The sequence below is a fragment of the Hippopotamus amphibius genome, chromosome 14 (genome assembly GCF_030028045.1).
Source record: "Hippopotamus amphibius kiboko isolate mHipAmp2 chromosome 14, mHipAmp2.hap2, whole genome shotgun sequence".
Classification (NCBI taxonomy): domain Eukaryota; kingdom Metazoa; phylum Chordata; class Mammalia; order Artiodactyla; family Hippopotamidae; genus Hippopotamus; species Hippopotamus amphibius.
Genome location: NC_080199.1, coordinates 14,191,028 through 14,204,008, shown reverse-complemented (window position 1 = coordinate 14,204,008; position 12,981 = coordinate 14,191,028). Strand labels below are relative to the sequence as shown.

At 34.3% G+C, this 12,981-nt stretch overlaps 1 protein-coding gene across 1 annotated transcript in view; it reads right to left on the bottom strand.

The window, feature by feature from the left end:
• The window catches only part of UGGT2 (UDP-glucose glycoprotein glucosyltransferase 2), a 181,445-nt gene that overhangs the window by 115,312 nt on the left and 53,152 nt on the right, over window positions 1-12,981 (bottom strand). The window contains exons 9-10 of the mRNA XM_057707936.1: window positions 11,539-11,638; window positions 9,115-9,175 (exon numbers count right to left, since the gene is read on the bottom strand). Of these exons, the coding sequence (XP_057563919.1) occupies window positions 9,115-9,175; window positions 11,539-11,638 (161 nt within the window). The remainder of the gene's footprint in view (window positions 1-9,114; window positions 9,176-11,538; window positions 11,639-12,981) is intronic.

Below are 12,981 nucleotides of genomic sequence, written 5' to 3'. Positions count from 1 at the left end.
TACTTACAAGTGGTAAGATTTAGGCAAATTTACTTAGTATATCTTCCATAAGTCTCAGTTTCCTCATCTTTAAAATGGAATACTCACAAGTTTGTTATAAAGTTTTAATGTAATATTTATCTGTGTCTAGTCATATATAAAGTACTCACAAATGAAGCTTTCATTATGACTATTACCAGAGTAGGCAAATTGGTTTAAGAAGTAAAACAAGTTCAGAACAGTGCATTTCAATGACATCACACAATAAGTGACCTAAGAGAGATTTGTATAACTTGTTCTGGAAAGACAGATGAAGCAACTAACTTGAAGAGGTTCAGAGGAGGCTTAACAGAGGTGACTTTTCTGTATGGTTATCACTCACCATAACAGATGAGCTACATATAGAGAGGGGAGAGGAGGAACTAAATTTGTAACAGGATAGAAAATATCTCCATTTGCTTTATGTAGAATACCGGCAAGAGATTAAACTCTAACATGAGAGATTCAAAGGTGAAATTCTGATTTGTCTTCAGCTACTTCTGTGCCTTTCTATCAGTTACTTTTTTCTAGGAAACTTCCATTCAAACTTCAAAGTCTATACGGATGTCTAGTGAATCCACTGCCTGTTTTCCCAAAATTTGCACTGAACCATCATACACAGTCTCAAGCTCTCTCCAGTACCTCCTTCGTTTTAGGCATCTCAACTACGAGTAGAAAGTATATCAAACACTGATCTATACTAAACTGCTAATTCCCTCAAGAATTTTCATGCCAAGCACAGCGTCTTGAACAAATAAGATGCTTAAAACAAGGGAAACAAGTTAAACTCAGTGAACTTGATGTTGAAACACTGTTGAAGAGAGGCATGTGTATTTGCAACTGGTGGTGACAAATTCTTTTCCCCTCAAAGAGGGTAGCCTTAAATCCTGGCAAACTACCCCAAGTGTATGATTAAAAGCAGTCGTTCTCAAATCAAGGGGTAGGAATTTAGTTTCTAGCAATATGATCAATCAGAGATCCTGAAATCCTTCTACTAAAAGAAAAAATCAAAAATGCTAGATTAAAATATTAATATTGCCCTCTAAAAGCATGATTTAACTTTTTAAAGCAAAGATTTCACCTAAGAGCAGAGAAGAAGTAGAAATAAGAGTCCAAGGATGGAACAAACACTGAAGGCTCTGCCCTGAGGAAATCTCAAGCATCCTCATCCTCAGCGGCCTAAAGCATGAATTTTTAAAGGCCAGTCTCAGAAGGACAGGAGGCAGAGCCTTGGGGGCCCACTAAGAACAGGCAGCAGGGTCAGAAATATCCTTGTGCACATAAAGAAGTGCTACACTCACAGTGAAGTGAAAACATGACCTAGAAAACCACGTGCCCTGAAGCAGCAGCACAGAAACTTGCTGAGTTCACCATGGTTCTTGATGGAGGAAGAACAGTCTTCCATAAGAATTCATGGCCTCTGGCTTATCTTCATGTGAGTTTGAGGCCCAATTTCACACTATTTTGAAGGTCCAAAAAATATAAACAGACTTTTAAAGTGGAATTAGGTGAATTCCCTGGTGGTCCAGGGGTTAGGACTCTGTGCTTCCAATGCAGGGTGAACAGGGTGGGGGTGGGGGTGGGGTTCAATCCCTGGTCAGGGAACAAAGATCCTGCATGCCTTGCAGCTCGAGCAAAAAAATTTAAAAATTGAAAAAAAAAAGTGGAATTAAGTTGGGAGTGCTCACAGGTTTTGAGCAGAAACAAATTCAAATCTCCATGGACAAATATGACCTCATTCAAAAACAAAGGGAACAAACAATGTACAGAAATGTACTCCTTTAACAACCAATGGAGCTGGGCCATTAGTTGAAGCCAAAAAAATTTCAAATGATTGGATCTTAGAAGACTGGTTGAGCATTATAATGGTAAATTTGTTTATAAACTTGTCTGGAGGTCCCTATGCTGGAACTACAGGCATTTTGAACTTAAAAGTTGAAGTCCGGTCAGATGTAAATCTAATATAGGAAGGATTTTTCTTTTTTCTGGATGAGTGATTAGAGAAACTAAGATTGCGAAAAAATATATTTTACAGAAGAACTTTTGGAGAGGATATGCTAATCTAGGAATTTTCTCTAGAACTGCGTAAAATTTTCACACATTCTAAGTCATTAGTTGACATAATTAGAAAAGTGTGAGCTTTTATTTGAATTAGGTGTAATCTTTTATTTGGATTTTGTATTTAAATATCTGCATTTGGTTTAAAACAATCTGTTTCACAATACTGAAGCAAAAATAAGTTACCTGACCACTTTATCCCCTTCTCCATTCCCCCCAACCAAAACAAATAAGAAGAGTCATGAAATATAATTAACATATTTAACAGCTCTTACGGTAAACAATAAGAGACATATTGGATTGACACTGGATTTTAAATCATCTAAAGTAGATTCTGCCCAGTCTCTGAGCAAAACAACAATTATGAACTTCGAAGGGACTCTTACTGTACTTTGGTGTTAAAGCAATTGCCTCCTGAATAAAACCAAACTCAAATTCACTTATATAACTTCAGAATAGTCATGATATTTTTGGAATAGTCTTTGCATGACTCTGAAGTCAAAACTATAAAAAAACGTTCACAAAGAAGTTTTCTTCTCATTCCCGCACCTTCCACCCTGTTCACCAATCCCTACCCTTGGCCCAAAGGGGCAACAAATTTTTCCCCCAGGTTCTGGTTTATCCTTCTGGTATTCCTTTATGCAAATACGATACAAACACACACCTTGTTTTCCTTGCTTTCTTATGCAAAATAAGACTCACCAATAGAGTGCACTATCATACATACGAATTTTTGAAATCTGCTTTCTCAGTTTAATTCTGATCTGTATTTCTCTTATTAAAGAAAGATGGATCATCTTTCTATATATTTAAAGACCACAATTATATTTTTGTGCGTAAACCCTTTGTTTACATGTTTTGCAGGAACTGTACTCTTTGGTGTGTATGGATAAGATGTTGGAGCAGTGACATATTTCCAGGGTGTTCATGTGGCCCATCCATTTTGGCTACATTAACATTTCAAGCAACATTCCACAATTTTTTGACTTTCTAATCACAACCAGCTCTTTCTTCTCCAAGGTTGGAATTCCGTTTAGTTTAGTTACCTCCCACATACTCCACATGTTAGTGGGTAACACAGACTACTAGTCCAAACACCTTTGCCTGGGATGAATGACATGAAAGCCATTATTTCCTTGTCTTTCTCTAAATGTGCTCTGAAAGAGGCAGTAAACAAGACGGCCATATACAATTTGGTAAATCACGATTGACTTACTGAATAAATTCAAGTTTCCTTGCTCAGAAATCAAAGCTTGTTTCAAAACTGTTTCACTGCTAATTACAACCGGATAAGAAGTGGCCAAGGTGATAGCAATGGGTGGCCCTGAGCAGGCTGGAGCACCTGGTGGCCAGCAGAGATACAAGAGGTACAGTCTGTGCTGGTGCCCACACAGGGCAGAGGTCCCTATTGCTCTTTAACTTTCCAGAGTAATCCTGGCTATTATTGCTTGTCTACTTTTTCCACATGAATTTTTAGACTCACCTTGTCAAGTTTCAGAGGAAAAAACAAAAACACTCCAGGTTCTGATTATATTTACAAATTAACTTAGAATCAACTTCATTGTAGCGTAATCTTCCAATATAAGATACATATGTCCTTCAACATGCCCTTAAGTAGAGTACCAAATTTTTCTTTATATAGGCTTTACACACTTGTTAAGTTTATTTCTATATATTTTTTGTGTTGCTACTGTAAATGGAATCTTAACTAGCTGCTGCAATATATGGAGCCTATTGATTCATAAATTTTAATCGTGTGTTCTCTATCTTTTGTTATGGACTGAATTGTGTCGCCCCATCCCAAATCCACATGTTGAAGCCCTAAAGCCCCATGAGACTGTATTTGGAGATGGAGCCATTAAGGAGGTAATTACAGTTCTATGAGGTCACAAGGGTGGCGCAGTGCGTACACAGAGGAAAGGCCACGTCAAGACACAGCAAGAAGACAGCTGTCAATAAGCCAGGAAGAGTCCTCATCAAATAGAGAATTTGCTGAAGCTGATCTGGGACTTCAGCCTCCAGAACTGAGAGAAAATAAATTCTTGTGGTGTAAGCCACCCAGTCTGTGGTACTTTGTTATGGTGGCCCAAGCAGACTAATACAAGTTTCTATATCTAATTTTTGCTTTTAGTTGATTCTCTCATATATTCCTCAAATTTCTCCAATTTTTATACTTCCAATATATTTCTCCTGACTAATGATATGGGCTAATAACTAACAGGATAATAGTTACAGTGATGATAATGTGCTTCATAGTCTTGTTCCTGATTTTTATAAATATGCATCTAGTACTTTTCTATTAGTAAGACGCTGACTTTTAAGCTGAGATAAACACAAATAGATGCACATGCACACTTTTAATCATGTTAAGGTAGTATAATCAATTTCCTTATAAAGTGTCTTTTTACATGAAGGAATAGGTCTTGAATTTTATAAAATGCTTTTTCAGCATGTATAATCATACAATTTTACCACTTAGATCTAATGATAGTATATGAATAGATTTCCTAATCTATTGACCATTCTTGCATCCCTCAAGTTCCATTTAATTATGATATATTATCATTTCATTAGTTTCACTATTTCTACCTTCTAATTAATTTTTACCTGTGTTAATTTCTTCTGCTTTCTTTTGGTTTTCTTTATTGTTCTTAACATCTTAAGTCTGACATTTAATTCATTTACCTTTTTTTTCATTTTAATGATGTAAGACTTCAAGGCTTTTCTCTGAACTTTATTTGGGTCCCAAAGATTCTAATATCTTATGTTTTCAAATGTTGTTATCAAGAACTGTTGCAATTTTGTGTGTATTTTATTTTCCCTTCTACTTAAGAGTAAACAGAGTTTTTAACCTCCAAGTGAATAAACCCTTTTTTCTGATTCTGTTATTGATTTCTAGTCTGCACTGAAATTGAAAATTTTTTTTTCTATTTCACCCACTATCTGGATTTTTTGCCATTACTACTTCATAAAAACTTGAAGAAAGGCATATTTTTTTCTATTATCAGGATACAAAATTTGTTATCTATCCAGAAGACCTGTTATCGATACAATCATAATGTCATCTGGTCTTCTACATCTTTATTTACTTTTCAACCATTTCATTAGTCTTAGAGAGGTAAACTATATTTCTCCTTCCATCTCCAGTAGTTTGTTTCATGAATGTTGCTGCAGTGTTTTGATGTAAAGATATATTAAACTGCCATATTTTCATTGTGAATTGTAGCCTTTAACCTTATAAAGCACCATTTTTTGCTCATTAATATTTCTAGAACTGAATTTGGCTTCATGGCATTTCAAATTAAATCACTACCCTTAAAACACAGTATTTGCTTGGTATACCTTCGGACAGCCTTTAAATTTTTGACATTTCTGAATTACTTTAAGAGTTCTTATTTCACATACATTGTATACACCTAATGAAACAAACTGAAAAATTTTTGCTAATATGTTAGTTAAGCTTATTTATATTTACTGATATCACAGACCTGGTTAGCCTCAAATGTCATTCTTTCACGCTGTATTTACTCTTTCTAGATGTATTTTTTAAATATCTCTTTCTTCTCTTGTGCATTCAGTTCTTCTCACACTTTGGAAGATTTAGACTTTTGTTCCGCTAGTTACTATGAAACATGTATGTACATTTAATACCCTCAACCATCTCTTTCTTTAACCAATAGCTAATGATTTCTTTTACAAAAAGTAACAAAATTAGCCTTTAACCTCCTTCCAGTGCCTTTCCTCTTGCACAATCCAATTTTATTCAATAGTTTTATATTAATTAGTGGTCAACTATATACTTTTAAATAAGTTTAGGTTTCCACGGCTTGATTTTTCAGCTTTAACTATATCCTTAATTCCCAAGTATTATAGTTAAGGCAGTCAGCAAGTTTATTCTATTTTCTACCTTCCCCCTATATTTATCAGCTGCAATATTTTATCTTTGTCAGAGTAGCTACTGTTTACATACTATGCTATCACTCTGTCCCTCATGTTTTAGTTTTAGTTCTACCCATAAATATATTCAATGCCCAACAGGCAGCTGTTCTGTCCAAGGATCTTCAATCAGCTCCTGGTCGGTAGAAATTCCTCAGAAAGTGTTCTTGGGAGCAATATTCCCTGAATTTTTGGATGTTCAACATTTTTGTAGCCTGTATATACATATCTTCTTGAAGGACAGTTTTTCTTTCTTTGAATATCTTGTTGGTGGACCTTCATTGTTTCTTGGTGTTGAATTTGTTTTTGAGAAGTCTAATTTTAAGAAGTCTGATTTTCTTTCTTTGTGTTCCTCTTTATTAAATGCATCAATAAGTAATTTCCTTTGTTTCCTATAAAATTCAATAGCATGTCTTCATTGTGACCATTTTGGTCAATTTCCCCAAGTTACACAGTGCACCTTTTTAATTTGTGGATTTGGATCTTCTTTTATCTCAGAAAATTTTCTAATTGTAGTTTTAAGCATTTGTTCTGTCCATTTGTTTTATTTATCTATTTCATGGACTCTAGTCTAGGTATGTTGGATTTCCTTTACCTACCTTTATCATTTTCTCTTGAGTCCTTTCTACTTCTTTTTTGTTTCTTTCTCTGCATTTATTTCTATCTACCATGTCTTCTGTGTTTTCTATAAGGTCAGTTCTCCTTTGTGCCATTTATAACTTTAGTTTTTTGGTTTTATCTTTACATTCTATACCTTTGCAAAGTCATTCTAGTTCTAGTTTCACATTCCCTTGCTGTTGCTCACCAAATCCATCACTTTAATATTTACCGACACAATGTAAACTATTGTTATAAACTCTACCCAATCCCAAACAATTCCCCACCTTGAAAGACTCAACTTAAACTACCTGAACAGAGACTCTCTCCAACCTTCTAAATACTCTACCCTAATGTCCTCCTTTTGAGACACTACAAGAGTCTATTAAGGTGTGGCTCTCCCTCACTGCAGCAAGTTCATTAAACTCAGCTTTAAGTAACAGGTTTCCCTGATGGATTTTTGTTGGGGAGCTGACAGTCTATACCAGACTCCCTCTTCCCACCTGGTTTTATTTAAATACCTCTCTCTAGCTCTTGTATGTTGTTCTCCTGGAAATAGGAGTCACTGAAGAATTTTTTAGAAGAAAGGTGACTAGATCAAATTTCTTAATTTCTTCAAATATCTTTCCAATCACCTAGTAAGGTGGCTGGCAATAGAAGAATTCAGAATTCTTATTATATTGTTCTGAAATGAACTATAAATCAGGACACAAACTCTGGTCCCATCTTGTACCAATACTGTGACCCAGAAGAAATCACTGGATCTCAGCTTATACAGTAGGATATTAACACAACAGCTACAATATACAGAACATCTTAAAAACTACACATTGCTAAATACAGAATGTATTATAGGTAACATTTAAATATTCAGAAGTCTTCAATTCAAATATTTCTGATGGAATGCTCTGTACCAGGTACTGTGCTCATGCAAACCCCTAGGTTCAGAGTTTCCTGATTTATTCCTCTTCACTAACATTCATTTCCACTCTGCTTCAGCAGCTGGCTTTGACTGTCATCCTGCGATTACGCCATCACAGTGGTCTACCTTTGGAACTATCCCATTTGGTTCTTCCAATTATTTCTTTTATTCTCACAATATCTCCTCTTTAACCTCATGAAATTGTTCAGCCTCTGGAATCAAAATCATCACATAGAGCAAAGCTTTGATGACCAAGAACATCCACTTTGGACTATTAACTGAGAAAAAAATAAACTGGATTATGTGATACCACTGATAATCTGGCAATCCTTTCTTTTCCCTCCTTTTTCTTTCGCAACCTCTCTTCCTTTCTTATTGCAAGTGGTATTATTCAAACAAATACAAAAATTCTTATAAGAAAAAAATGCATTCTGCTTGAAGAATGGCAAGAGCAATTAGGAAAATTACAGAAAGGAGTAATACTCAGTTTTGAAGCATAAGCAAGAATTTTTTAGGTGGTCAATGAGGCAAAGAACCTCCCAAGCAGGGATGATGTGTTGTGGCTTGTATCACTCTGTCTCCAATGAACTGTGCATCTACTTATCATCATTGTAGTTGTCTGTCACCATCAAAACAGCTGACATTTACTGAGAGTTTATTCTCAGTGTGACAGGCAATGCTGACAGGCTAACCTGGCACCATCTCTAGGCCATTTCTCCTCTGCTTGCCTCAATTACTAGAAAAGTAAACACTAACTTTTCTAGCCTCCCTTGCAGCTAGGAATAGCCACATTACAAAATTTTGGCCAATGAGATGAAAGTCAAAGTTGACTGAAGTGTTCCAGGAAGGCTTTAGTCAGGATGAATGTGGTTGATCTTCTTGCCTCTTTCTGCTTTGAATAAAGATACGTAGTCTGGAGCTGTGGCTGCCATTTTGCAACCATAAAAGAAAAAAACTGTGTCTGTGGCAACCTACTTTGAGACTTCTTTTCATGTGAGAAAAATGAACTCCTACTGTTTAAAGCCCTGCGTGCCTGGTATTATATTACTTAAAGTCAAACCAGTCCTATGTAATAAAGCCAGGTAGTGTTCTCCAGCAATTCCTAAGTATTAACACAATTAGGATCATTTGAGGTCTTAAGGTAATTTAAGAGACCATTTAGCAGAATCTTATCAAACTAGTGATCAACTGTGTACTATATGCTACAGGATTCTAGTAATGTTCCAGTGGTCTAAATCTGACTCAGTCCTCACAAGCTTTCAAGCAAAACTAATGAGAAAGAAGAATTACCTTATAGTCTTTATTCTCTATCTTGTGAAGAAAACCATACAGCATGGGCAGAAAATTTGGATTATATAAGATTAATGAGAAAGTAAGTAGGATCTATGTCAGGAAAGATTGGCTAGAATCACAAACTGTATGCTATATAAAGTAGACAATATAAAAATGGAAAAACCTAAACTGTTTTAATAAACAAGAAGTACAAGTTAACATTTTCTTTTTGTATGAAAATTGAAGATCCAAAGTCTAAAATGTAGTGCTATTAGTCTAGTAAATTTTTTTAAAAAGGAATTCAAACAAACCTTTTGATTTTCCTGTATTTCCTCCCGCATATGCTGATTTACAGCAATTCTGCTCAGAGATCTGGGAACGTAAATACAGATATAATTCATTCTTCCTTAAACATTTAGGACTAATCTATGATTCAATATAATGTAATACCTGGTATGAGAAACTAAAAACTCTAAAAGCATCATGGCTGAGAAGCGTACATTTCCATATAGCCTATTTGACAGGTGATACTATGGCTTTCATTTGACAAGAGTATTTGACTCACATGCACTAACTGTATGCCTTACATACTGTCAGAGCTCGTTTACTACTAGATATTTATTTTTCGAGAACACTTGATTGAAAATGCCATTTTGTGCTGTTTTGCCCACAGGAATAAATTCTGTATAAAATTACCAATGTCATTATATGTGTCGCTGCAAACAAGCAATTTCTGCAATATTTCTATATAAAGAATTTTGGTTAACCTGGGATTTTTACCAGAGTATGTAAGCTCTAAAATACTGATAATGTTGACTTCATATATCCATTCTTGAAGAGCTTATAAACTCCCTTATAATCTAAAAAGAGTACGAATGTTTTTTAAAGAAGTCCATTAATTATATTATTTGACCTAACTCCTAAGAATGCTTAGTTTTTTATCTATCAATTTTATGCATAGAAGAAAATGATTTAAAAATTAAGACTGTTAATGCAAAGTTTGACATTAAGTAAAACTTAAGCAGAAAGCTATATCTTAAAACAACCCACAATAAGTGTGCTTTATCTCCTAAAATTTGACAGCATTTGAGAATAACTGTAACTGAAAATTTGATAATGCAAATTTTTCATTCATTTATCAAGTATTTCATTTCAGTGAGCATTTACTCGTTGTCTACAGAGTGACTATTTTTTTAATGAAAAATAAAAACTATTTATCAAGTCTGAACAGATACGGAGGCAAGATTTTTAGCCTTGGGCATTACTTATGGTTGCACCATTGATGGGGTCTGCAGGAAACCAATTTAACCTGCTTTGTCCCCAGATTCAGGAAGCATCCACAAGTTCATGGAGTAATGAATGAGTAACTGTAGAGATATGCTCAAGCCTACAATTTAGCCATTAAGCAGTGTTAGCATAGTTGGCAAATTTTTTTTCAATGACCAACCACATATTAAGAGCAGAGTTTAGCCATAAAACCCCTGAATAGTTATAATGACTTACTGTCAAAAGAGCTATCAAGCTATCAACTGTCTTCCTAAAACGAAAATTATTTCACTTTATTTGACCTACTAATTTCAAAAGCTACTGTTAATTAACCACACTGTGGCTAAACATATATATTTATACATACATACATATTTCATGTTTTAATATATAAATACTGACTTCTCAAATTCTTAATATTGCTTAAACTAAGATTGACTGAGTCATGTCAATATATTCATTTTTAACCTGTAAATAAGGTGACAAACCTCTCTATTTTCAGGGTATCATGAAAAGTTCTTGGTATCCTGTGGCCAACCTTGTACTATTTATTTATCTTATGAAGGTAAAACTATCTAGATTTAAGGTTCAGTAATTTGTTCTGTGGATAAATGTACCCAAGTGTCTGAAACAAATAGAGGTGCAGTGAATATCCACTGCTTAAGAAAGGATGCTGAGAGCACAAGGATGTTCTCCGATTCCTCTGGGTAAAACACTATTGCTGCACTTGTCACATGTTGTATATCTTCAATATAAGCTAACTTAGTTTATATTTTACTGGTTGCTTATAATTTTACACTGTTATTCCTAAGCAGAATATAAATATCTTGTTATTTTGTAAATCCTTGTAATACATGTTAACCTGAATTGTATCTATTGGTTACTTCTGGACATGGAAATGTATTATCTATCGAACTGGAAGATGTGCTTAATGTAATATTAATATTTCTAAAAGCAGTTCAGTTAGATATCTTATTGGCAAGAAAGTGTTTCACAAAATATTCCATACAATTAAGACATTACTAACTGTTTGGAATCTGAAAGGGCAGAAACATGACTTGGCCATACACTGGGCATAGGTCTACTTAGAGTAATACTTTCCATCATCCTCTGTAAGGGAAAGAGAAAAATATCCATCCCCTTATTATATATTGCTTAAACCAGTTTTTTCTTGGATTACCATCTCTGTTTATGTTTAAATAATTTTTTAAATAATTTTTTTCCTTTCCATTTACCTCTAATTCGAGTTCTATTTTATAGTATGTACACACATGCAAGCACAAGCCAGTATTTTGCTCTAGTTAAAAAAACCCCAATATACATAATGAAAAAAGGCCCTGATTTCATAAACAGAATATATACACCAGAATTAACTGATATCATTATGTTAAATGAAATCAACTATTTTCATACAATTTATTTAATGGAAAGAGTTCTGGCTATAATCAGATTAATAAGCTTTAACACACCTGGCTTTTATGGGGAAGTTCTGTGAAATGTCTTTCATTAATTTTATGGCATCATAAACTGGAGTGGACATTATTTGAGAAGCTGCTTGAAAACTAAGATCTGGAAGGAAAAAAATATCATTAAGGAATCTAGCATAATATTCTTGTCATATATTCATATATAGGCACATTAACAAACACTCATACTTAGCAACATTCAGAAGTTTTAAATGAAATGGAAAGCTATTATTTACATCCAATTAAGCTGTTTTACATTTTTATAAATGAGTAATTGTCATTTAATACCTATTATTTGTTTTCCACAAATTACAGTATAACTTCAAAAGAGACGTGAAAAGAAATGCTGATGCAAAGCTTTCTTTTCTTATACTTAAGTTAAATGAAACAGGCAACAAAAAGCTTTGGTAAAAAGAAATAAGAGGAAGGAAAAAAGAGCTCTGAAGAGCCAATTCTGAAAAGAACTTTAAGACCCAATGTGTTTATTAACTCAGTAAATATGAAACGTTCACTTTCTTTTTCGACATTGTTCTACTTTTATACAACAATAAAAATAAAATCCTAAACTTGGTATGATTTTACATGAAATGATAGTTCTGTAGAAAGAAAAGTGCGTGTGGCTTACTGTCCTCAGTCTCAAGTATGACAGAAGTAGTGATCTGTGTCTCATTACTTTGTCAAGAGTCAGAAATTATATTAAAATTGAATTCTTTCATTACCTAATAGTGAAGCATCTTGTTTCTCTTTAACATCTCAACAGAAGTGGAATCCTAGCTTGTCAAATACTAGTAAAATGACCAGTTTATTATAGCGAGACTAGTTTTGCTTCTACCTTTTCAGTGTGAAGTGACAAACCGGGCTGGAGTCAAAGCCTAGAAAAGATGTTCCCAGGGCGGCTTCTCATGGGCTGGTAAAGTCCAGTAGACTTTACCAGGTTCAAATTCCAGCTCTATATCACTTACTAGATGAATAACTTTATATAGAATTTCCTTAACCTACCTAAGCATGTTTCCAGTCCCAGCACTAGAGGAGCTATCAGTGCTCACATATGTCCTAATTGCAAACACAGTGGATACTTGTCAGTCCTTATCTTACTAGGATCCTTTTGCCATAGGATCACGTCCTGCCAAGAAAAAGTAAAACTTTCTATTCAATAAATTGTTCTGGAAAAACTGGATATCTACATGCAAAAGAATAAAACGGGACCCGTCTTAAACTATACACAAAAATCAACTCAAAATGGATTGAAGTCTTGAACTTATGACCTGAAATCATAAAACTCCTAGAAAAAAACACAGAGATAAGTTCCTTAGCATCAGTCCTGGCAATGATTTTTCGATTTGATACCAAAAACAAAGGCAACAAAAGGAAAAATAAACAAGTAGGACTATATCATATTAAAAAGTTTCTGCACAGCAAAGACATCATCAGCAAAATGTAAATGCA